The sequence below is a fragment of the Pleurodeles waltl genome, chromosome 1_1, assembly GCF_031143425.1.
Source record: "Pleurodeles waltl isolate 20211129_DDA chromosome 1_1, aPleWal1.hap1.20221129, whole genome shotgun sequence".
NCBI classification, from domain to species: domain Eukaryota; kingdom Metazoa; phylum Chordata; class Amphibia; order Caudata; family Salamandridae; genus Pleurodeles; species Pleurodeles waltl.
This window is the reverse complement of record NC_090436.1, coordinates 22,189,149-22,216,182: the sequence shown is the minus strand read 5'-3', so window position 1 is coordinate 22,216,182 and position 27,034 is coordinate 22,189,149. Positions and strand designations below refer to the sequence as shown.

The 27,034-nt window shown below is 44.2% G+C and overlaps 1 protein-coding gene across 1 annotated transcript in view; it reads right to left on the bottom strand.

Annotated features, from left to right (window-relative positions):
• The window catches only part of LOC138288416 (coagulation factor XI-like), a 52,935-nt gene that overhangs the window by 10,875 nt on the left and 15,026 nt on the right, over nt 1-27,034 (bottom strand). Inside the window, exons 5-6 of the mRNA XM_069230004.1 lie at nt 6,483-6,642; nt 3,208-3,320 (exon numbers count right to left, since the gene is read on the bottom strand). Coding sequence (XP_069086105.1) covers nt 3,208-3,320; nt 6,483-6,642 — 273 coding nt within the window. The remainder of the gene's footprint in view (nt 1-3,207; nt 3,321-6,482; nt 6,643-27,034) is intronic.

The window sequence follows — 27,034 nt, the reverse complement described above, 5'->3', positions numbered from 1 at the left end:
GGATCACATTTAGGTCTTAAGCATTCCTTCTGAAATCTAAATGATTCTCAGTTGCTCTGATACAATCTTTGCAGGAAATTCCACAGTTTTGCTGCTTGAGCAGAGAATGTAGTGCCATCCTTGGTAAAGCAGATGATACAAGCAAACAACTTACATTTTAAGTCACAAAAACAAGACACAAAAATGATGGAAAATAACAAACAAAACTTTTTTTAGAAAAAAAGAAAATCACCTGGCTTATTACACCATCATTAGGAGGACCCTGGGGCCAAATTCACCATATATATTATGTCGTCATACAGAATGCTGCTTTGACTTACAAAAATAGAAGGAACTGCCCAGATGGTTCCTGAAAGGAATGAATCTCGGAGTTAGTCTGTAACATGTTTGCTTGAATGCATTGAGTTTCTTTTTCCATTCTAGCTTGTGTGTGATGCATAGCAGTTTGAAAGGCGATCTTCATGCTGTTGGGAGGCGGTGTAGAGCCTTCAGGACGGGACAGAAGTGGGGTTGAATAGTTATATTTATTGTAGTTGAGAGTGGAATGTTATAGTATAGAGGCCAGATGTACAAAACTTTTTAGTGGTCGCAAACTGCAACCACTAAAAAGCATTTTTGTAAGAACCATGTCCCTATCTTTGATTCAGTAACTTATTACTGAATCGCAAATAGGTGTGCAAGTCGGTATTAAGAAGGGGCGTGTTTAGGGCGTCCCTTCCTCATACCAAATTGCACTGGTATATAAAAATGTTTAGCAACCACATTTCAGTCACAAAACATTTTCATTTTATCACCAAGTTCAAATTGGTGGTAACCCATTCACAAATAGGAAGGGGTCCGCAAGGGACCACTTCCCCTTTGTGAATGATGGTGAAAATATTTTTTAAGAGCATGCAGTGGTCTAACGGACTCTTAAAAATGGGAAAAAAAACATTTTTTTTTTAAACGCATCACCTTTTCCTTTATGGAAAACAGGCTGCATTAAAAAATATTGCTTTATTTAAAAGCAATCACAGATCTGGTGGTCTGCTGAGCCCAGCAGGCCACCATCCAGGTGATTTTTGTGATTCCCAATGGGTCGCGAAGGGAGATCTACCTCATGAGATTAATGAGGTAGTTCGATTTGCGACCCACTGGGAATCGCAAAGTGTGTCAATGGCACATTAGTACATGGGTGTTTGCAATTTCCTAATTGCAAATCACAACAATTCGCAATTAGGAAAGCGCAAATCACCTCTTGCTGCAGCCCCAGTCGTCTCTGTATCTTGGCCATTTATGCAACTGATCTTGTCTCTGCAGTAGTTTACCTGGACCAGAAGGACTCCAAAGCAGTGCCCACAAGAACATTAGGAGAGAGCTGCTGTTGTAAACAGCAGGAATGGAGCTTTAAACAGCTGACACCAACCTTACGTAGGAAGACTAACTTCAATGTACCCACAAGGTAGTTGTGTGGAGTTCTTGATACGATGAAGATGTGGTGCCCAAAACTAACAGCAACACCTGCCTCGATAGATCTGCAGTGCAGGGTTCCAGAGTGGATTTCTATGAAATTAACTCCAACGCTAATTCTATTCCTAAAGGGAGAAAAGAATCCTCGCCCTCAGTATACTGCTTCTCAATGTGATCAAAGGTCCTCAAACATCATGAAAATAAATAATATATAAACCTTTATTAACACATGTCCTGCACTTAAGTTAAAAAAATACCTAAAAAGATGGAAAAGTACAAATATAAATTCAAAAAAAGTACCATGACCAACCCTGCTCATCACCGGGGTGTGTACTCCCATTGTAGATAATACAAGATGTCTTCTGGGTAAATGGTGGAGGAGTGGCAGGGATTTGGTCGTACAAAGTGTGAGAGAATAGCGGCTCTTGTCTGGCGGGGAGTCACCTCATGAGACTACAATGAGGAAGTGTACGAGGAGGTAACTGGGATTTAAAGGAAAGTAGTGAAGTTTCTTACTTGATTTTAGCGTGCACGGCAAGGTTCCTATCAACTGCGTGTCATGGACAAATGCAGCGTCACGAAGGTTCAGGGTTGTAGCCAGTAATTTACAAATTGTATACAAAAACTGTACAGTCCATGCAAGGTCTTCTACTAGCTTTCATGAGGTCAGGTAGACACCTGCTTGCTCCCACAGATATGTATCGGACACCCCCTGGCCTGTTTGATATCCCATCAGTCTGAAGGACATCTTTACTCACTGCCTTAGAACAAGTAAACATCTGATTTCTTGAAAAAGACATGCTCCCATGGAGACAAAGAGGCTTAATAGGCCTTAATGAAGGATCTGTACCATTCGCTATTTTCTTTAAATAATATGATGGCACAAAGGAAACCAGGTTGCTTGGAGTGGCACCTGCCTGATGATCAAAGCCTGATGTGGCAGAGGTCCAATGTGTAATCCACGGTGACAGATGTGCATTTATCTATGACCCACCCTAAGAATTTCAGAAGGAAATAAAGACTAAGGAGCAAAAATACAGTCAGAGTTGAATGGAAATAAAATTATGTTTGCATCTCTCAGTCTTTCTAAGGAGCAGCCCTCTCTTTCTAGAACTCCTTCCCAACTGAAATGAGAGGTCAAGAAGATCTTCTCACATGGCACAAAAATTGAAAGCTTTTGTAACAGAACTTGAAGAGTAATCCCTCCAGCTCCTACACCTTCTGTACTGTTGCCCACTTCTCACTTCCTGTTATACCCCTTCCTCGCTCGCCTTCTGTCAATGACATACTTTCTGTTTCTTCTCTACGCTTGTCCACCTCCTCTTCTTCACTCTTTCCTCTTCCTTTGTCTTTTTTTATCCCACATGGCTAAATGTTACATTATTTGACCTCTCTGATGCCTTTCCTATTTTGATAGGAGTAAATGCTATGGGGCATAGTTACTAATAAAGTTGGAAAATTATGGGTGGACATCTCGGTCTCCAACTGGACGTAATTTGCCAACTTTCTGGAAATGACAAACATTTCCATGACTAAAGCTGGAAAGCTATGCCAGGGACCATTTTTCATGGATATTTCGTGGAATGTTTGTTCCCTAGTTTGTTTTATCCTAAAGTGCACTAAGAGCTCTATGGTAGAGTAGAATGAATTAATAAATACATAAATATTTACAGCCTAATGGATGGATTCCGCAGTGATGCAGGTGTAGTCTCCCTCTTATCAATGGGAAGTAACACTAAATCAGAAGTTCATAGTTACCTGGAAGATCGCCCTCGCATTTTCTCAGTGGGAATCCAGATTTGGGGCCCACACTGCTGGTTATGCGTGTCGGCCACGGGAGGTCATTAGCATAAATGAGGGAGCAAATTCCACTACAAACAAAAAAGAGGATTTTATGAAGCTCTGCTTGGCCTGCAGTGAAGGGACAGATGAGGGTTACACAGAAGAATGTACATCATGAATAAAAGCAAAACTCACCCATGGTAAGTTAGTTAAACATAAGGGCAGCCAAGCTTCAACACTTTCACCTCACTGTTACCCATAACTATCGTGCAAAAGGCCTCTCACAAATATTTCACACTCAAGTGCATTGTGAATTACTTTAATGCTTCATTATGTGTTGGTTGGTGCCTGTATGATACATCAAACAGACCAACATGCAGGGATGGTCTGGAGCAAAATGGCAGGTAATTGTGCTTGTATGAGAAGTAGCATGTCTTTACTTTAGCCTCCAGTAATAAAACATTGGGAATAATCTGATATGCTGTATCATGAATGAAGGAGCAGGAGGAGAAATTAACCACATCTGCAAAGAGGAAGATAGGCACACAATGGACAACACCCAAGACATTAATAACCAACAAAGAAACAACCTATGATTGTTATGATAGTACAAGATGGTACCCATTGGGCCAGTTGACATGTAGATACATCTAGGCAGCAGTGTTATCGGCTGTGCCATCACTGACCCACCATCAAACATCCTTAAAGCATTAACCGTCAGCGGACAGACACATCTCAGTGACCACAAGAAGCTAACTCATTGATATCTAAAACATCTGTGGAAGAGAATGAGCCTGTCAAAGACTAAGCACAGCCTTTTACCTAAACACAGATGTGATGCCCACAGCGGAGTAGAGGGGACAATTAGGAACAAAACCATAATGGTGAAGAGGTAGAAAGTCAAGTGAGTGGTCATTGATAACTGATGCAATATATTCAGATTTAGGAAGGGACACAAAAGGCTATTATAGATTTCACAGACGTTCTAAGAAAGCTCCAACACAAATACAACTGAAATACAACAACACTGAGAGAAACAAAAAATACAAAACCACAAAAGTTCCGGATTGACTGAGATTGCAAAACCCTTCACACCGAATTATGGAAGCAACCCAATTACTGAGGCATTATGGACTTCGGAAACTAAAATGCATTGTTTGGTTTTGTGCACCAAAACTGTAACCTGCACCAGACAATTTTTCCTGCTCAAGAAAGGAACCCAGCTCACTCAGTACAAACAGTTTACATTTTTGATACTCGAGAAGACTGTCTAGTAATTCTCCTAAGTTCAACTGTGCACTTGTTTGCTTTCCAGGAGAACATTAGTCATATGATCAATACCAGAAACCGTGACTATATTTGAGTCTTGCCTTCTCTTACAAAGCTTGCCTCCATTATTGGTACAGGAGGATCCCTGCTTCAGTATTTCCTGTGACTCATAGAGTATTAAGTAAGAAACATTGAAAGAGTTTGATCACACTTTGGAAAGGTAATTTCTGGGATATATTAAAAATTCATCTAGTGGACAAAATCATTTCATTGAACACCTTCTGGAGCATTGAAGGAATGGGCAACAGAGCTGGTCCTCTGTGCTGCTCCTTTACTGGCACCATGATTCTCCTGCCTTCCTTTCTGAGCCGGAGCAACCATGGTGATAGGGGCAGGTGTCGTAGAACTCTCTTCACATGCCGAGGTTCATGCCACCCCGGTCCACCTCACTGAGGCGGGAGACACACAACTAATTACGAAAGGAGAAGATCCACTAAATGGAGCTTCTCTATCCACATTCCTAGGTTCCCTCTACAGAGTGGCCTCGATGGTGACATGGAAGCCACACAGGGTCCCCCTACAGTCTCCTCCTTTTTGCAGTTATTCCATCACTTCTTGCAGTTGTACAGCGGCAAGGTAAAGAATGCCTGGTCTTTATCTCTGCACAGGACGATAGCAATGAACAAGAGGCTACAGGAGGGTTTTGAGTGAGACACACTGACAGGATCTTTGCATTTTATGTGAATGTGCCCCCACTGCTTGTCATATGTTTATGTATCTAAGTGTTCATTTTTCATTGTAAAGGTGTGCTGTATTTCATATTGATTGTACTCGTATAACAAATAATGTTTGTTTTATTATAGGTTGGTAGCACATCAGTCATTCATATATACTTATTTATGTGAATAAGAATGCGTACTAGAATTTAGTGAATGTGCAGCAGAATTAATATATTAATTCTTGCATTTTACAGCATCATCACTGGGCATTCTAAATAACCAGAAATGTGTATTTAAGTCTGGTATAGACATGTATTAGGCAGAGATGAATCTTCATCTGAATTCCTGGAAGACTGAGAAATCATGTAAGCTAAGTTGCTAACATCCCTAGCAAAGACCACCAGCTCCTTAAAGCCAGCACAGCCTTCTCATCTCAAGAATGCCACTAGTAAGACAGAGAGTGATCTTCTCAAAGTACAAAAAACTTGATATTGTTCAGCTAAAACATGCAGGCTAGAGGTCACCTAATAAATTCTGGCAGGCACTTTTGGTGCTAGGACAGCTTAGCTAGGGGCTGGAAGCGAGAGGTAGGGTATCAGACTAGTTCCATCATTTCATGCAATTAATTATTGAAATGCCATCAGAACGTTGCAATTCTTTTTTATTATGTTGCTTATTAATTGTTTTAATTGCTGCTGTAGCTACAAATATCCCCATTATCTGCACTATATTAGGACATTTATTTAATAAAGTCTTCAAACCATAAAGTGTGACTTTCTTTTGAGTGTCCATTCATGGTGAGAGTAGTTTCAGAACTCACTAAATACAATTCCTGTAGTTTCACAGGGCTGATCTATGCCTGGAATGCACCATCCTCATATAATGCGAGGGTTGTCCATGAAGTATAGTCCACCAAATTCCTTGTTTCATGTTGGTAGGTTGGCTTTACGTCTTTGTTTTAACCAGAGGGTCTTGAGTGTCTAAACACCAGGCTATATTTTGCAAAGGCGCAAAAACCGTATCAAGATAATGGCAGTGTTTCTGGTCCAGACAGACAATGGACCACACTGCATGTTGTACTCTTTCATATAAAGAGATCCACTGGACCAGCACCAGCTTTGGTCGCACAAGGCACCACAGGACCCGAGCCTGGAGCCTCCAGAAGGGAATGCCATGGGCAGTAGTATGTGGCACCCTGGGACATTATTGCCTCTATTACTTAATAAAAGAATATTGACTTAGAAAGTGCTAATTATCACTTACCGCTTAGCCACTGTTGGAAAGGCATCGGTTCGGTATGAGAAGAACGGGCAGGACGGATCCCGTGTGCATGCATCCTGGCAGGACTCATAGGACTTCACCGGGAAGTCTCGCTGGTTTTCTCCAGTGAAGCCCACGTCCTTGTATGTTTGTGTGATACATCCTATGAGACAATCAAGAAAGAAGGGGGAATGGAGAGAATAGTTATGGATGAAAATTAGAAAAGACACCCAAGATTAAACTGCCAGGAGCTGAAGTACTGCTAAAAAACATCTCAGATGAGAAAAGAGACATGAAGACAACAAGAGAAAGAAGGTGGAAAGACAAACTATAGAGCAGAAACCAGCAACCAGAGAAGTGCTATTCTGTGCCAGAGAGCTGTGCTAACTGCCCCATCATTAGTAAACATACCAGGCTGTATACACATTATTCAGCACAGGCCTGAGGCTCTAAAATGCACTGGGCCTGGGGAATCATGTCCGGTCCCATGCTGGAGGACGTGTTATGATGTAGGAAATGAAAGTGGATATAAATATTATATTTTATCATATTATTTAGGAAATTACATTCCATTAATAGCCTTTCTTTAACACTCCTGCTCTGAAAATCTAGAACCTTTGTGATTAGTGCTATAACTGTGGTGGTCAGATCCTTTACATTGCATTACCATGACCAAGCCTGGTAATGTGCCCTTGTGAACGCCAACAGTGTTTTTCATGCGTTACACCTCTGCATGCAAAGCAAAGCTCTTGTTGAGAATCACCAGTTTATAGATATAATGAAGTTAGGAAGTTAAAAAGGCTATCAACTAGTTATCGTAACCAGTAGAATATTACACCTGGCTACAGCTTAATTCCCTTTTAATTTCCATCCTGTTGACTTACTTACTGTTCTGATACATCTAAACTCCCTTCTTCATCACTCACCAAAAGGTAGATCAGGTCCTTAAATATTCAGCCTTCTGCACCTACAGAGTGCTTTAGTATTGGCAATTTTATTTTTTCTATGAATATATTACACCTGATGGCCTCCACATAAGCCTCAAAGTCTACCATTCAAATGATAGTTCTCGTGGTGTGGCCTGGAAAATATTAAGGGCCTGATTTGGAAATTGGTGGACGGGTTACTCCGTCACAATGAAAATGGATATCCCATCCGCCGAGATCTAAATCCCATTCTGTCCTATGGAGTTTAGATTTACGTGGATGGTATGCTAGGTGTTGATAATCCTTCCATTTAAATATATGAATGGTAGATGCTAATAAATAGTTGATATTTCATCTAACACAGTTCCCAAGTTTTCTCCTGTTCTGTTGCTAGTGCACCCCTGTTGCATGATAAATTAGACTATAGTTTGTTCACAGATCTTCAGCATGGCTCATTTTACAACGGTGCAGCAGGAATGTGTATAGTGTGCACACATCTAGGCCTTGTCTTCTTGCTATTGACAATACAGTCTGGCAACGTTGTGTGATGTTGTTGCATTTCCCAGGCAGTGCAGATCCAGGTAATGTCTTGGTTTTACTGGTGAAACAGTCAGGCAATGTTCTGTGGGTCATTGCGTGTCCTAGGAAGCGTTGCACAACTGCTAAAGAGTCCAAAACTCTGTCGATGATGTCAACTCCTGGCCGCATTGCGACCTCATCTGTTCTGGTGACTCAACGTGCTAATGCTCAAAAACCCTTGTGATGGGCCTGTAGCTTCTACATCAGCTCCCTACTCTTCTCCAGACTTGTCGTTGATGATCCAGACTGCTATTATTTTTTCCTATTAGTCACTGCTGCTTTACCACGCCACAGAGTTCCAGCTGATGTTCCTCTTCCTCACTGCTCAGTGGCCACTCATAGCAGCAAATGAGATGTAAAGGATTTATTAAGACATACACAACTGCATCTGTGTGGAAGTGGTGGCAAATTTGTCATGCTTGGGTAGCAGTGCCAAGATGCCGCAGAGGATCACAATCCTCCTGCTCGTGCTCTGTCGATGGTGAGATGTGCCATCGACAAGCAATAGTGGGGGGAAGAATAGGGAAGAGCAAGAGAGCACATGGGCCACTCCTCGCCTTCTTCTAATGCTCAAGAGGGTAGACAGGCTCAGCGGGTGATGGGAGGTATTACAAATTTCACACCGACATAGACAGGGTCATGAAACCTCTGTATGAAAAGAGGAGGCAGTACTTGCCCAATCAAGTCAAAAATTAGAAACCTGCCTAATCCCACCAACACCAAAGAACCAAGAAAGGAAGAAAATAACAAATATGAGGGAAAAGAGAATACAGTGCAGAATTAGCCAGAACATAAAGGCGTACAACAAACAGAAAGTTATCAGGCACTTACTAGATGCTGCCCCAAGACCTAGGCACCACAACTTCCTAGCTCCAAAATGAGTACCTATTGGGTTAGTAGGCTAGTTCTAGAACTCAGCTGCCCCTTGTGACCCCTGCCACTGCCTTGTGACCCCTGGCCTTGGAGGTGGCAAATCAGCACCTGAAACAGAGGAGCAGCTCATCCTATTGGACATAGGCTGGGGCTCAACTTCCCTGGTTTTCGGTCAGTGTTTTATTACACAAATAGTGAGTAATGTTATTAATTACTGGTATAATAAAGGATTGAGTAAAATCTGCTAGAATATGACACTATGTGAGAGCTAAGATAATTAAGAATGCTGTTAAATAAACTTTGTCAGCATGTTTGTGGGTGAGAGTGTGTTCTTATGTGAGAGAGTGTGAATGTGTGTGTATGTCTAAGCGTGTGTGTGTGAGTCAAAGTAAAGGACAAATTAAGCGTGTTGTCATTTCGCTACCTCTGGCATTTTGGTGAATCGACGCCCATGATAGCCAGATCTGTTACTTGCTGGGGAATATGGACCATGCAGACTTTCCTGTCCCTTCATGCACATCTTCGGTGACCATCCTTTCAGCACTTTACAGCTCCCTCTCCTGCATTCTTCACAAGACATAGTATTTTTTCAGCAGTCTCTTCAACCTAGAACAATTGCTAGTGTTCCCATCCAGAATCCCACTCAACGCTATCGGGAAATGGTGTTAAAAGTAAATCATTGTTTCTTTCCAACCCTCTAATTTTCATTAATATTCATAAACACTGAATAGAATAACAAGCTCACCCCTTCTCAGAGGAGGAAGGAGAGCTGTGAGGAATTAATGTGGAGTGATACAATACTACAGTTTTCATTTTCTATGTGTTAATGAATATTTATAAACATCTCTTATAGAGACCATTTTTCATGCCAGGCTGTTTACATTTGCTTTCTGGTTCATAAATTCAAATCCACGGTTTACAAATTTGGCTCCAGGCTGACTTCTCTAGTTACAGCAAACTTCTCTCTGATGAACATTTGTGAATAGGACAAACTGGTTCACTAACTTGCACTTTATTTGCCCAATATGTTTTATGATTGTTTTCCAACCTTTGCATGCCAAGGCATCCCCTTATGTTTAAATAGAAATGCCTGATAACTCTGTGACTCTGTATATTAACCTGGCATAGACCATCAAACAAAATATGTTCACGCCTTCTGAGTGACATAATCATTTGTGAACCAGCAGGGTGTGTTTGCAAGATGGTCAATAGAAGTTAACAACAGCATTTGAGCTTAGTTTTATTCTGTAACTTTCTCAGAAACTACTGAACAGATTTACATCAAACTTGCCTGAAGGTCAATTAGGGATAGCTAGGGGTAGGAGCTGCTACACGTACATGCCCCCTAGTACCAGTGGCACTGTCCTTGCTACCCCTGGTCCAGGGGCCATGTAGCTCGAACCAAGAGAAGAACGTAAACAGGTTTCTAACACCCTCTTTTCCATACAAGGTGTTCACTCCTTGGCTTCCCCATTTACCATCAGCAGTAGGTAGCAGGCTGGGACTATGCCATTTGGCCCAGTGCCATTAGATGTTCTCCTTCTCCTATATCCATCCAGTAAGCGGTTGTTTCCACCAGATAAGATTGTTCAGAAAGATCCTTCCTTTTTTTCTGCAACATTTACAAACTCTTATTGAGGGAGCTACCGATGGGGAATGGCTGATGCTTAAGTCTTTGAGCTACTAGAGTCAAGAAGATTTAACAAGTCCAAAACATGGTGTTCAGACAAAGAGCCCAATTTATTTACTGGCCGTAAACATACTCCGTCAAAACAGCAACAGAGTATGTTTAGCCCAAACATAATGGTCCTCCCTTCCGATTTAGATGCAGGTACACCATAGGTTTGGCTACGGCTGTTACTATTCCTTCACAGGCAAGCCGAACCTCTCCAACAGCATGATGGAGTAAGGGCCGTCAATTAGGATGGGTGGACATATAGCCATTTTATTTTAGTCTCTGTCACCACCAGGTACACCCTGGTAGTAAGGGACAGTAAAAAAGAAATAATTCCCCTTTCACCATGGGAGATGTCTCCCCTGGCGGGGCCATGTTCTTTTATATTTTCTAAATGAAAATCCTGGTTTGTTTTTTTCTTTTTGAAACTATAAAAGCAAACTGTGCAGGGCTCCATCATGCAGCCGGAGCCCTGCACTAAACAGCGAAGAGCATTGATAGGAACTGACACAACGGCGGCATGTGTTATGAATGACTGCCAGCTTGGTGTTCATTCATAAATTGGAGGGCAATCCCTTTGTAGAATCTTCTTCAGTCTTTTATGATATCGCTGTGTGTGAGCTAAAGTGATGCCTTGAGGTTGCTGCTGGTGTTTTTTCTCCTCTGTGGGATATTACTTTTTATGTTTCTAAGTAAATGTCAATGACTGTGACCTGTGAATTATTTAAGTGGTGAGGAAGTGTGAGAAAGTAGCCTCTTTCTAGCCTTGTTACCCCCATTTGTGGCTTGTTTGTGAGTGTATGTCAGGGTTTTTCACTGTCTCACTGGGATCCTGCCATCCAGGGTCCAGTGCTCATAGTGAAAACCCTATGTTTTCAGTATGTTTGTTATGTGTCACTGGGACCCTGCTAGCCAGGACCCCAGTGCTCATAAGTTGTGACCTATATGTATGTGTTCCCTGTGTGATGCCTAACTGTCTCACTGAGGATCTGCTAACCAGAACCTCAGTGGTAATGCTCTCTCTGTACAAATTGTCACTAACAGGCTGGTGACCAATTTCACCAATTTACATTGGCATACTGGAACACCCTTATAATTCCCTAGTATATGGTACTGAGGTACCCAGGGTATTGGGGTTCCAGGAGATCCCTATGGGCTGCAGCATTTCTTTTGCCACCCATAGGGAGCTCTGACAATTCTTACACAGGCCTGCCATTGCAGCCTGAGTGAAATAACGTCCACGTTATTTCACAGCCATTTACCACTGCACTTAAGTAACTTATAAGTCACCTATATGTCTAACCTTTACCTGGTAAAGGTTGGGTGCTAAGTTACTTAGTGTGTGGGCACCCTGGCACTAGCCAAGGTGCCCCCACATTGTTCAGGGCAAATTCCCCGGAGTTTGTGAGTGCGGAGACACCATTACACGCGTGCACTATACATATGTCACTACATATGTATAGCGTCACAATGGTAACTCCGAACATGGCCATGTAACATGTCTGAGATCATGGAATTGTGACCCCAATGCCATTCTGGCATTGGGGAGACAATTCCATGATCCCCCGAGTCTCTAGCACAGACCCGGGTACTGCCAAACTACCTTTCCCGGGGTTTCACTGCAGCTGCTGCTGCCAACCCCTCAGACAGGTTTCTGCCCTCCTGGGGTCCAGCCAGGCTTGGCCCAGGAAGGCAGAACAAAGGACTTCCTCAGAGAGAGGGTGTTACACCCTCTCCCTTTGGAAAAAGGTGTCAGGGTTGGGGAGGAGTAGCCTCCCCCAGCCTCTGGAAATGCTTTGATGGGCACATATGGTGCCCATCTCTGCATAAGCCAGTCTACACCGGTTCAGGGATCCCCCAGCCCTGCTCTGGCGCGAAACTGGAAAAAGGAAAGGGAAGTGACCACTCCCCTGACCTGCACTTCCCCTGGGAGGTGCCCAGAGCTCCTCCAGTGTGCTCCAGACCTCTGCCATCTTGGAAACAGAGGTGCTGCTGGCACACTGGACTGCTCTGATTGGCCAAGGCCAGCAGGTGATGTCAGAGACTCCTTCTGATAGGCTCTTACCTGTGTTGCTAGCCTATCCTCCTTCCTAAGTAGCCAAACCTCCTTTTCTGGCTATTTAGGGTCTCTGCTTTGGGGAATTCTTTAGATAACGAATGCAAGAGCTCATCAGAGTTCCTCTGCATCTCTCTCTTCACCTTCTGCCAAGGAATCGACTGCTGACCGCGCTGGAAGCCTGCAAAACCGCAACAAAGTAGCAAAGACGACTACTGCAACCTTGTATCGCTGATCCTGCCACCTTCTCGACTGCTTTCCTGGTGGTGCATGCTGTGGGGGTAGTCTGCCTCCTCTCTGCACTAGATGCTCCGAAGAAATCTCCCGTGGGTCGATGGAATCTTCCCCCTGCAACCGCAGGCACCAAAAGACTTCATCACCGGTCCTCTGGGTCTCCTCTCAGCACGACGAGCGAGGTCCCTTGAACTCAGCAACTCTGTCCAAGTGACTCTCACAGTCCAGTGACTCTTCAGTCCAAGTTTGGTGGAGGTAAGTCTTTGCCTCCCCACGCTAGACTGCATTGCTGGGTACCGCGTGATTTGCAGCTGCTCCGGCTCCTGTGCACTCTTCCAGGATTTCCTTTGTGCACAACCAAGCCTGGGTACCCGACACTCTAACCTGCAGTGCACGACCTCCTGAGTTGTCCTCCGGTGTCGTCGGACCTTCCTTTGTGACTTCGGGTGAGCTCCGGTTCACTCCACTTTGTAGTGCCTGTTTTGGCACTTCTGAGGGTGCTGCTTGCTTCTGAGTGGGCTCTTTGTCTTGCTGGATGTCCCCTCTGTCTCCTCACGCAATTGGCGACATCCTGGTCCCTCCTGGGCCACAGCAGCATCCAAAAACCCTAACCGCGATCCTTGCAGCTAGCAAGGCTTGTTTGCGGTCTTTCTGCATGGAAACACCTCTGCAAGCTTCTTCACGACGTGGGACATCTATCCTCCAAAGGGGAAGTTTTCTAGCCCTTGTCGTTCTTGCAGAATCCACAGCTTCTACCATCCGGTGGCAGCTTCTTTGCACCCACAGCTGGCATTTCCTGGGCATCTGCCCACTCCCAACTTGATCGTGACTTTTGGACTTGGTTCCACAGGTACTCTCGTCTGGAAATCCATTGTTGTTGCATTGCTGGTGTTGGTCTTCCTTGCAGAATTCCCCTATCACGACTTCTGTGCTCTATGGGGAACTTAGGTGCACTTTGCACCCACTTTTCAGGGTCTTGGGGTGGGCTATTTTCTAACCCTCACTGTTTTCTTACAGTCCCAGCGACCATTTACGAGGTCACATAGGTTTGGGGTCCATTCGTGGTTCGCATTCCACTTTTGGAGTATATGGTTTGTGTTGCCCCTATACCTATGTGCCTTCATTGCAATCTATTATGACTGTACATTGCTTGCATTGCTTTCTATTGCTATTACTGCATATTTTTGGTATTGTGTACATATATCTTGTGTATGTTTGCTATCCTCATACCGAGGGTACTCACTGAGATACTTTTGGCATATTGTCATCAAAATAAAGTACCTTTATTTTTAGTATATCTGTGTATTGTGTTTTCTTATGATATTGTGCAAGTGACACTAGTGGTACTGTAGGAGCTTCACACGTCTCCCAGTTCAGCCTAAGCTGCTCTGCTAAGCTACCATTATCTATCAGCCTAAGCTGCTAGACACCCTATACACTAATAAGGGATACCTGGGCCTGGTGCAAGGTGTAAGTACCCCTTGGTACCCACTACAAGCCAGGCCAGCCTCCTACAGGAAGATAAACTGGGGTAAAAATGGAGGGGGCGTGGGAAAGGGCGCAGCGGTGAGCATCTTTGTACTGAAAATCTTTGCTGACCGGGCTACCTCCAAGGCTACCTTGTGGTCAAGCTGGCGGGTTTTAATTATGGTCCTACCTGTCAGGAGCTCTGTTTTAAGTAACTGGAGTGTGCTAGATTAATGTCACCCATGCTCATCTGGAGAGTATGTGGGGTTGATGTGCAGTGGTCATAGATAGGCCCCGGGCGTAGTTTCAATTATGGCGGAGTAATTGAAGTAGATTTGGTAATTCTGCATTACTCTTTAATGCTGAATTACCTATAATATTGCGATCACTCCTGCTCACGTAATTAATACAACCATACAAGGAAAGCACATTTAGCAAGTGCGAACCAACGCTTGTGCTTGCTATTGGTTTTCTTCTGCACTTAGCACTATTGCTCAGCACAAAATACACCCTCACGTCTATTTTGGACACAAAGGTGCATTTTGTGCTAAGAAAATAAGGGTAAACGCCAGGTGTACTTATGGGGAAATCCAACTCCAAGAGCACATGCAGTGCTATTTCTCAGCGCAAAATGGATTCTTGTAACCATTTTGGACGGGAGGGTTCATTTTGTGCTAAATATCGGGAATAAGTTGGGGAAAAATCCTACCCTAAGAGCACAAGTAGCAAGCGGGAGCCACTGCCTGGGCCACTATTTGTGGTCTGTTGCATTTTGCACTATTTCCTGGCACAAAATGCAAACTTCCGTCTGTTTTGGGCGCAAGGGGACTAAAAATAGTGCTAAGCGTAGAATAACTCTTCTTGTAAAATTATGCATACATTTGCTGAATCCTCAGGTAATTCCACATGATTATGCTACACTGAATTACAGAAGTTGTGCCCACTACTGTTTACAAAATGTGATGGCATATCTTCGATGGTGAACTGTGGCAGCACACATTCTTCATTTAATCTAGTCCCAGAGAGTGCGTGCAACTATCTGTGTGACTCATGGGCAGCAGTTTAAGTTGTATTTGTGTGAAAATAACATTGATTTAAAAACTTTTCATACTAGTGTGCTGTAAGTTTCTGCTAGAATAAGTCAGGTATTGTGAGATATCTCACCAAGCACAAGTTCCAGGTGCAATCTAGAAAATATGCAGAGTACCATAAAACCATGAAGGAAATGTTTTCACCAGCTGTACTTTCACAAGGTCTGGTGAATTCTGAATAGAATGGGAGCATCAGAAAAAAAGATTCAAGGCCTACATGGAAGTAGGAGGAGGAGACCTCTTTGTAGGAAAATGAAAATTGGCTCTTGAAAGCATTTTGTTGGAGCCAAAGGGTGAAAAGCATTGACACGTTTACTACTTTTTCTTGTAGGAGAGGATAAGAAATACTTTAATTAGTATGAGGCCATTGTGAACCCTATTATCATATGTCTGCAAATTGCCCACACCTCATTTCAAGGATCACAACTTCTACGTTTAAAGTCATACCCCTGCAACCTAACAAAACCTAATCTCCTGTAGCTCAGGTATTAATACCACCAAACAATCCATTAATTCATGGGTCTGCCCCATGCTGCTGGCCAAAGGAGAATTTTAATTTAGTCTACTACTGCTGGTCTCAGCCAACTACATACTATGACCACTCTTAACATCTCACAATGGTGATAAGATATGGGATATTAACAAAGTCAGTCCCAGGATATCTCTGATCCATGTCTTCCTCCAACCTATGCCTGCTCTGCCCCATAAGCCTTAAACAAGATATCTCAGAATGGACAACCCATTGCGGTAATCAGCTCAGTGTACTATGAAAATAAGAAATGCCATAATGGGGCCTGGAGAGCTGCTCGAAGCAGCCAGTTTACAGAAAATCACATACTGCGCACCTTTCTCTCGCACTTCATCATCCATCACACTGCGGAGTGCTGCGCGCCACCCCACAATCACTGCACCTTTGTGGTCATCACACACGAAATGGAGTCCCTTCCCACATAGGATCAAAACAAAGACAACATCCATCCAGTGACACATCCTAGGTGGTGTAGCAGGCTGCCAATTTAGACAAGCACTTCAGCTCCCCACATAGGTTAGCAAGCGCTATATAAATGTTGCGTTATAACACAGGACAATGAAGAAGAAGGAAGGCTATCCATGGACCTGCACATCTTGATATTGGCCACAGGTCCCGCCTCCTTACAGACAAAGGAGGAAGACAGCCCTCTGCCCCACAACCCAGCACCGAGTTTGCTCAGATACATTATGGTAAATGCAGTGCATGATAACAATTACTTCAGTTAAAGTCTTTATTTTTCACCATTGTTGGTGCAACCAGTGCTGTCTATCGCCAGACACGTGTTTCAGAATCATTGTCCTTCTTCAGTAAGAGTAACAAGCTGTTTTAGAAGTGATGAAAATGCTGCTCACAGTCTTCTCAGGTCTCTGTGCCACACTTTTTATGACCATATTGTTATCCAAGTAAAACCCCACGACTCTTGTACCATCAAGAAAGCGGCAAGATTTCTCTGATGGAGAAGAGGAATTACTAAACACAACAAGCAGGTAGATATCCTGGTTAATGTGAAAAATAGATACAACTTTCAGCAGAAAAAAGGGTGTGTTTTTAAGAAAATTGTTTTGCGATGAAAAGCCATATAATGTTCTGTTGCAGATAGGGCTTGATCTTATCTCTGTGGCCAGGTGCAATGGGCACTAGAAAATCAAGAATCCAAGTAGGGTGGTGCACAAAAGCCTTAGGTATGGGCTCAAAAGGAGGAGCCATGATTGTAGAACAGACTAAATTGACTTCCAACACAGGAAAAGACTGCCATCTTGGAGGGAATGTCTTTTCCAGAGCCTCCACAAAACTTTTATCAGAGGAATTTTAAAATAATATATTTGTGTTGGACCTTTTCTATAGATGCTACAATGGCAGCCAGATGTACGTATATTGAGGCACACTGTACTTTTGACTGTACCCGATGAAGTAATTGGAGTGATTACATCCTCTCGACAGTATGCTGAATCATGGCTATTTTTAGGACACCAAAATACAAATCTCCTCCACTTGAAAGCATAACATTTCCTGGGTGGCGGTCTCCAAGCTTTTCCTAAGAATGTTCATAGAGTTCAAAATGGCCATAATGTACAATGACAGGAACCATACTAACAAATCCAAGAATGTCATGTTAAGGGGATATACTTGCCCTTGCATCCTGGACTATGCATTCGCTTTGCACTGCAGCTTCCTGTGAAGATTATGGCGGGTGAACATGCAGTGGAATCCACCACTGTCTTGGCTACTAAGGCCTAGTGAGAATCATCTTTATGTTGAAATGCTTCATCCTAATGAAGAATGATGGAATCAGTGGAACTGGTGGAAAGCCATAGAGACGTTTCTCCTACCAGTCAATCAAAAGGGAATGCCCATTGATCCTGGTTCTCAAACTCCGGAGACAAAGTTTGGGCATTTTGTTTTTTGGAATGTAGCAAACTGATCTAACTGAGCAAACCCCTAATCTTAGGATCTTTGGTTCTTGGGAAATGTCTTGTAATACATTGGTACTGGGACAAACTTAATAGAGCTAGTGTTAGCGGAAACTCCCCTCTGTTTTGGAAAATGGTAAACAATCTATATTTAAATGATAGACATAATTCCTCTAGGGATTTTAATATTCCCCCTCAACAGTGGATTGATAATTTTTCAAATGTTTACTCTAGTGGTAAAGAAGAGGATAGTTCTCCTTTTAGGGAAAACCTGAAAAAATGATTCTACATTTACCAACTTATGGAGAGATGATTTCAGCCTTGAGCCGGTGTAGGAGAAATAAGGCCCCTAGTCCAGACGAGGTCCAAGTCGACATTTTTCTAGACAATCAAGAACTGTGGACACCACTGTTAACTAAAGTCTTGGGATCTGTTACTGAAGTTGGTCCCCCTTAGTTGTGGTGCAGCGCACACATAATACCCATTTTCAAAATGGGCTACAGATCAGACCTTTGTAGCTACAGCGCAATTTCACTCGTTGACTCCATGTGCAAACTTATGGGCAGAATCCTCCAGGAGAGTTGTGGACGGCGGACAAGGGCTGCTTTTCTGATGTTCAATATGGGTTCAGACAAAGGCTGGGGACTGTTGAACAATGTCTCAATCTTCATATATTGATATCAAAGTGCACTTCTGATGATAGAGGGAGTATCCATTCGGGTTTCATTAATCTCTCAGCTGCTTTTGATTGGGTGAAGAGAGGCAAGCTGTGGTTGATTATGCTTGACATAGGTTTTGATCCATCTGTGGTTCATTTTTTGGCCCAGATGCAGGAAAGGGTAACTGCAAGGGTAAGGTTTGGGATAAACGGTGAACTTACTGATGCTTTTAACATTAATCGTGGAGTCAGGCAAGGTTGTGTCCCTGTCCTATTTTCATTCTGCCTTTACATTAATGATTTAGAAAAATGGCTTCGTGCAGTGGAGGCCGGCGTACTAAAAGTTGGTTCTAGGAAATGTCCTGCATTGTTATATCTGGACAATTGTGTATCAATTATGGTTTGGGTCTTAAAACAAATATCGCAAACTCACACATGATAGTCACTGGCCCTTCATCCAAAATGCACAAATATCGGTTTTTGGATGCAGTAACATTGTCAAATGTAAGTACGTTTACTTATCTATGTTTTCTGTTTGACTGTAATAACTCCTGGTCTCATTTGATTAAGTGCAGAAGGCTTAGACTGGAGCAAGCTACTGCAGCACTCTTTAGGTTTGCCCAGAAATTGGGTGGGAAATCTCTGGGGCACTCATTACGAGTCTGGCGGTCCTAGGACCGACAGACTCGCAGTGGTGGTCGGACCGCTGCCAATGCGTCGGTCCGGCCTCCACAGTATGACTGTGGAGAACGCGCCAAAGTCGGACCACCGGCACTGCCAGGCCATCGCCCGCCAAAAAAGTGGCACTGCCCTGGGGATTACGAGTCCCCTCACCGCCGGCTTTTACATGGTGGTTGCACAGCCATGTAAAAGCTGCCGGCGATGCGGTGCCGGGGGCCCCTGCACTACCCATGCACTTGGCATGGGCAGTGCAGGGGCCCCCATGGACAGCCCCGTCAAAGGGCAATGGGTGCTGCTGCACCCGACGCACTGCAACATTGCCGATGGCGCTATTATGAACCGGCGTAAATGTTGTGGGTTGTTTCCCACTGGGCTGGTGGGCGGAAACTCTGTTTCCGCCTGCCGACCCAGCGGGAAACTCGTAATAGCCCTCACAGTCAGGTCACCGCACATGTCCTCTAAATTTAAATGGCTGAGCTGTGTGAAGGAACAGCTTTCCCTTTTAGGGAGAGGGGATTGTTATCCCAATGCTATGTCAATGTGTAATATCTAAAAAAAACAGCTCAGGGATGACTTTTTTTATTTTGAGAGAACAGTCTAGGTCCCTAAAGGAAATGGGGAAATGTAAAGTAGTGAACTATCTTCCAATGGTTGCGACGCAGCAGAGGGAGCCTTATCTTCTGCTTCCTCTAACCCATGCCTAGCGCTTTCATTTATTCAGATGTAGACTGGGAATTGCGCATTTCTGGGTTTCCTATCCTAGTTATGCTTTTCATGACTCAGCTTTAGACCCATGCCCTTTTGATTCGACCCCAGCCCAGTCCTCGTTATACTATATGAATTTTCTGCAAGCTGTATGTCAGCCCAAGGAAATGTTTTTAGCACCGGTGCTCAGGTTTTTAAACATCCGTCAATGCAGACTCTCCCTTTTTCGTACAGCTTCTGCAATCCAAGTTTATTTGCCTAATGGTTTATAAGTATGTCTCGCCAGCGGTTTGTCTTAGGCCAGCAGTCAGGAAATAGGGTGATTTTGAAATTCTGTTCTGCCTTTGTTTCTGTTTTTGGTTCTTTGGGTTAATACAGAAGACTTTTTTGTGATATTTGTGCGTACTGTTAACATGTCTTTTCATTTTTATATTTATTGCTGTTTATGTTTTAACTGTTTGATTTTTATTATGTATTATTGCTTGTATGATTTTATACTAAAGTTGAATAAAGAGTCATTTGATTTGATTTGACATTGGACTGAGAATCCAAGAACTACTAATGATCTGTGCAGTAGGCCTTTCCATGAGTCTGTTCGCATTGCTCTGGCTTCTAGTTATAGAGTTCTGAGACTAGATCCTCCTTGATGAGGCAGTGGTTTTGTTGCCTTTCTACACCAAGAATCTGTTCATTGTTATGGAACACAATAAAAGCTTTGAGAACCACTTTCAGCTCCAGGAGATTCATGTAAATAAGACGTTCATTGTCTGATCACAACTCCTTCACTGTCATGGTATGAAGATGGGCTCCCCAACCCACCAGAGGTGCATCTATGCCAATGCTTTGTGAGGAAGGATTGAAGATCTTGCACCACTACTGAAGAAATTGTTGTGCAGAAAGAGATAAATTCATTTTGTTCTCCCAATCATTCTTCCCTGAAATTGTTGATCTGAAGCATTGTTACAAAGGCCTCATGTGAAGTCTCACAATTGGCCTGTAGAAGATGCAAGAGGCAATTTTTCCTAGGAGGGCTGAAATTTGATGATCAGTAGGCAAACACATTTTATGAAGATGAAGGAATTTTTAAATTATGGAAGCCACTCTTTCCTTTTTAGAATATGGTTCTCCGTGCTCTATGTTTAAAGTCAGTCTCAGATAGCTGACTACTTGGCCAGGATTCGACGTGGTCTATTGGTGATGACCTGAAGGCCCAGATGACTCAGTATCACAATAGTGGTAATGAAATCTTGAAGTGTCCTTTCTGCAGTGTAGGGGCTTTTAACAATCATTGCGATATGGGTACATATAGGGGTAGATATCGATTTTCTGTTTGTGGATATGAGCTGTGACTATTGACATACTTAAAATAGGTCCAAGATGCGGATTTTAGAGTGAAGGGAAGAAGTGTGTACTGGTAATGGGTGTTGCAATCCTGTGCTTCCATGCTAGCCAAACACGAAACTAAGCATCTTGTAGGTCCACAGCTCACATCCAGTCACTTTTCATGAGCTGGCAAAAAATCTAGTGCAGAGCCAACATTCTGGAATTTAGCTTTTTGATCTATGTTTTGCCTCACCTGAGTTCTAAGAATGGTCTGAGGTGTAGCTTGATGCCTTTTTTGGGTACCAAATAGTATCTTGAATAGATACTGTATGCTCTTTGAGAGGGAGGAATGGGCTCTATTGCACATTTATGAGGAAGCAATGATACTTACATCCATAGTAAATACATCAGATGTTGTGGTGCAGGCTTGGGAGACATTGGCGAGGGAGGAGATTTTAATTGGAGACAGTAACCATTTTCTTATTATCTATCTGTTGATTGTTAATTTTGGCCACTCTCGGAGATGACTGGAGGCATTGTTTTCCACCAGAATAGCGCACAAAGCAGAGGAGGTGGTAAAGTAATTGTGTCGAATAAGACAGAGACTTCCCACAGGAGAAAGCTTGCTGGTGTTGCTGTTATCCTGTACCTCTGCTGGTCTTCTGCTTTAGGAGGGCTGTTGCTGAAATTGTGGCTGACGGCTAACAACCAATGGAGGGTACTGAACCCTCTGCCTCAAAAGGTAAATGTATTTCTGGCATCTGTTCTGCTATTTAAGGAACTTTGGCACAGATTTAAGAAGGCCAAATGCCTCCTTGAGCCACATTAGCATCATTTTTTATGACGCTAATGTGGCTGAACGAGCCAAAATCTCCGCACAAGATTTACGAAGTGGCGCAACGCATGCATTGCGCCACTTTGTAACCCCCTTCAGCCATATTATGCCTGCACCAGGCCTAATGTCTGCAAGGGGAGGATGTTCCCCTATTAGGGGGACCGCAAACATGGCACAGTGGAATCTATGAGATTATAAGGGGGCACACCATTATTCCTAATGGGCCCCTATGTACCTTGCAGGATTAGCGCCAACATTTTTGGCGCTAATCTTGCAATGTACTACAAAAGCATAACAAAATATGATGCTATTGTCCATAACCTGCAGCATGGTGCGCCGTATGCTTCAGTGGCAATAGTATGCAATAGGGGGGCGCTGATGAGCGCAAGAAAACTGGCGCTGTATACAATGGAGCGCCACTTTTCTATAATTTGGTCCTTCTTTTCCTTCTTTAGACCTGCAGCCTTCATTCAGGGCACCTCTTCATCCACCTGGTAGTGCTGTAAATGTCAGGGTTATGACTGTAAGTTGTGCATCACATTTCAATGATGCTCGATCATCCGCATCTGAGATGCTGTGACAGAACTCAGTGATGGACAAATCTACAGAGTCTATGGAGGCGCTGATAACTTGATGGGAATCTAGCAGTCCTTCTTGCACTATCTCCATACATTATTGCCTCTGATCTCCAGAGAGCTCTTCTGCAAAGGCTCTCAAGCATTCCTGCAGGGCGCTATCTTAACACTACAAAAGATCTGTGAAACTAGCTGATTTAAAGGCTTTGTCAGTACACTGCATCTACCTGGTTGCTCTCCCTGTCAAGCAGAACACACCCAAACATGTTTCTTGGTCAGATAGTCTAAATTTTATAAAGAATCTCAGTAGCCATTGTGGCTGTGATGAGGATGTTTCTTATGCAAGTTCTTCAAATCCAGGTACTAATGGAAGTAGGCCAAAGGAATTAGAGGTATTGGACCAGAACAAGACTGCAGCATCTTCATAATAATAGAGACAGAAGTCTGATGGACTTGCACTTGAATGCTCAACTTTCTAGCCCCCTCAAGGAGCACATCATGGAAACTTGCAATCTCGTGAACAGGAGTAGACCTTGACGGTGAACAGACTGGTGAAGTTAGTGTATAAGTGGCATAGGACAAATCTGAGCCCAATGAGTAGCGGCTAGAAAAAGAATTAGAGAGTGTGCTTTTCCTCTTTATGCCTTTTAGTAAAATCAGCTGGAGGAGGACTGAAATGATCTGGAATCCAAGAAGCAGAAGTTGGATGTGCCAAGGCCTGATGGGCTACATCGAAGTGCCTATACCAACCATTAAAGGCTTTACTGGGAGATCCAGGAGTAGAAATGGGGTCTGATGTGCATCCTCTGTGGGAATTTCCATCTTGGGTGGTCCAGACAGCAATGGAGAGAGTGGTGAGAGATAAGAAAGAAAGATGCAAAATGGGAAAATCCTGTCAAATGTAGCAAGATCTATCTTTTCAGATCCCATAATGATGAATGCCTTGATCTCTAGCGCTTCAATGATGACTGTTACGACGTTGATGGTCTAGACTGAGTACTTTGTCATCAGTTGACTTGGAGGACTTCTGAATGGATGAACTTCTTTCTTCAACGTCACGCCTGCTGCAGAGATAGCCTTCGACGGTGAAGACATTGGTGCCAAACCATATTTTGACATTGATATGCATGGCGTCAGAAATGTCAGGAATGACCTCAGTGATGATGATAGTGAGAACGTTTCTTCTCCCTCTACCTCCCTCTTCGGGACACTTTACTTTGAGTTTGCACAGACTCAGTAGAAAAGGCTCATTCTCTGGCCAGCCTTTGAGGTTCCTCTTTTTCACCATCCTAAAATCTTCAAATTCCACCGTATGGCGAATCCCCTCATTATCCTCCAGGGCTGTTTTTTGTCATTTTGTGACAAAACTCGGACCTCTTTCACCGAAAGCAAAGATGTCAAGCTATCAGTGGGAATAACAGGCAACCTTTTTCTATACACAAGAGTAGCAGTCTACAAAACATGAAGGGGTCATGTAAAAGGAAAAAATGTGCCAAAATCCTTCAAATATATATAATTCAAACGAAGTGTAAGATAATTAAATTCTGCAGACAAAACCTCGAAAAAGTAGGTTGAATAACTCCTGAAGTCTTCTGAGATTGCAGACCTGAGCCACAAAACAAAACATAGCCTCGAAGACAACTGCCCATACAGTGCATGTTGGAAGATGGAACCTGCTGGCTCCATAATGGGGAGTGCCTGTTTTATGTTTTATGCACTTTTGACTTAACAGGGCCTTTCCCTTCATGCTTCTTTCTCTTAAATAGGGATTCCAGTTTCCGTTTTCTTACAGCATGTGCTCCTTTTACCCTTCATGCTGCTATCTTGCCATATGTAATTTGGATATGTGCTTGTGGATAGCGAGAGAAACCGAAAAAAACCATTGCAGACCTAGAGTTTATTTTGTTTCTGGGTCAAGCTGGCCGGGGAAATACTCTGCGTTTATGACTGTCAATAAAGATCCTACAATCCAGAGGTGTCATTCCACTTGACACAGCTGCAGGTGGTTCTCTTCCTCCATGGGGTGATGCTTTTATGCCTTTCACTGAGGTCCTGATTTAGAACTTGGAGGACGGGTTACTCCATCACACCGATGACAGATATCCCATCTGCCAAATTAGAAATCCCACAGGCTGTAATGGGTTTTAGATTTCGGCAGACAGGGATATCCGTCACTGTTGTGATGGAGTAACCCCTCCACTGATATCTAAATCAGGCCCCAAGACCCTTATTTCCCATTCAGTGTGACACTGTAATTATTTAAGCTACTCCTTAACTACGCCAGTGGTTCCCAAACTGTGTGCCCTGGCACCCCAGTGCGCCACCAACCTCAGCCAGGGGCACCACGGTCACTTCAAAACTATCAATGCTGCACGCATACCTGGATGAACCCCTCATCAGAACCGGACATCGCCATAGCTATCCCTGAGGGCTACAAGATCACCCGAAGAGACCGTAACAACAAATCAGGAGGAGGAATCGCCATTGTCCACAGAAGCTCCATCAGGATTGCAACCGATACCCACGACGCTCTAGATACCTGCACTTCCAGATATATGTTAATGCCCACACCACCCTAGAGGAACCCTCATCTACAGACCCACGGGCCCCCGCCTGTAATTCTGCGACGCCATCGCCGACACTATCAGCACCTACGCCCTCGCCTCCACAGACTACATGCTCCTCGGCGACCTGAACTTCCACCTGGAGAACACCGGCGACAGCAACTCCTCAGCCCTACTGGACAACCTGGACAACCTCGGCCTCAAGCAACTCGTCACCTCGCCCACCCACTCAGCGGGTCACACACTTGACGCCATCTTCTCCTCCAGCAGCCACGTCAACTTCACTCACACCACCGAACTCCATTGGAACGACCATTGTTGTGTTCATTTTTCCTTCCAGAAGCCCACCAGCTACCACCATCAGCATTGGATCCCTCACCGCAAGTGGAACAAGATTTCCAAGGACCAATTGATCTCCAACCTCGCTCACGCCCTACCACCCAAAACCAACGACCCCAACACCGCGGCCCTCAACCTTAAATAATGGCTTGATGACTGTGCCAACACCCTTGCCCCACTTAAGAAAACCACTAACAACCGCGCCAACAAGAAAGCTCACTGGTTCATATCAGACCTTCAGGCATCCAAACGCGAATGCCGAAAAGCCGAGAAGATCTGGCACCAAGAACAATCAGAAAAAAACCACACCGCCCTCAAATCAGCCATGCGCAAACATCACCAGCTCATCTGAGCCACAAAAATTTATTTCTACAAAGAGCGAATTGACAACAACGCACACAGTAGCAAGGAGCTCTTCAGCATCATCAACAAACTCACCAACCCCAAGTCCTGCTCCGCCGACCCACCCCACTCACAAGACCTCTGCGACTCCCTCTCCACCTTCTTTCACAGCAAGATCACCGACATCCACGGAAGCTTCTAACCGCCACCCCCCACCACCACCATTGCCAAGGTCGACCCCAACGCACCCTGCCACACCAATGTCCAGCACGCCTGGACCCCCACCAACGATGAGGAAACCACCAAGACCATGAGTATCATCCAGTCCGGCTCTCCCGCTGACCCCTGCCCTCAACACACCTTCAATAAAGCCAGCCAAATCATCGCTCCCCAGCTCTGGACCATCATCAACATCTCCTTCGAGATGGCCGTCTTCCCAGAGAGCTGGAAACACGCAGAAATCAACGCCCTGCTCAAAAAGCCCAAAGCCGACCTAGAAGACCTCAAAAACTACCAACCCATCTCCCTTCTCCCATTCCCTGCAAAGGCCATCGAGAAGATAGTCAACAACCAGCTATCCCGCTTCCTGGAGGACAACAGCCTACTTAACGTCTCCCAGTCAGGATTCTGCAAGAACCACAGCACCAAGACCGCCCTTATCGCCTGCACTGACGACACCAGGAGCAGACTCGACAAAGGAGAAACTGTCGCCCTCATCCTCCTTGACCTTTCTGCAGCCTTCGACACCGTCTGCCACCACACCCTTCGCACACGCCTCTCCAATGCCGGAATTCGTCACAGAGCCCTGGACTGGCTCACCTCCTTCCTCTCTGGAAGAAGCTAGAGAGTCCGCCTTCCCCCGTTCCTGTCCAAGACCACCAAGACCATCTGTGGAGTTCCCCAGGGATCCTCACTCAGCCCCACCCTCTTTAATGTCTACATGGCTCCGCTCACCAACATCGTCCGATCCCATTGCCTCAACATCGTCTCCTACACAGACGACACTCAGCTCATCCTCTATCTCACGAAGGACCCCGCAACCGCTAAGAACAACCTCCACACCGGAATCCACGCCATCGCCAACTAGATGAAAGAAAGCCGCCTCAAGCTAAACTCTGAGAAAACTGAGATCATCATCTTCGACCCCAACAGATCAGAATGGGACGACTCCTGGTGGCTTGGGGTCGGCT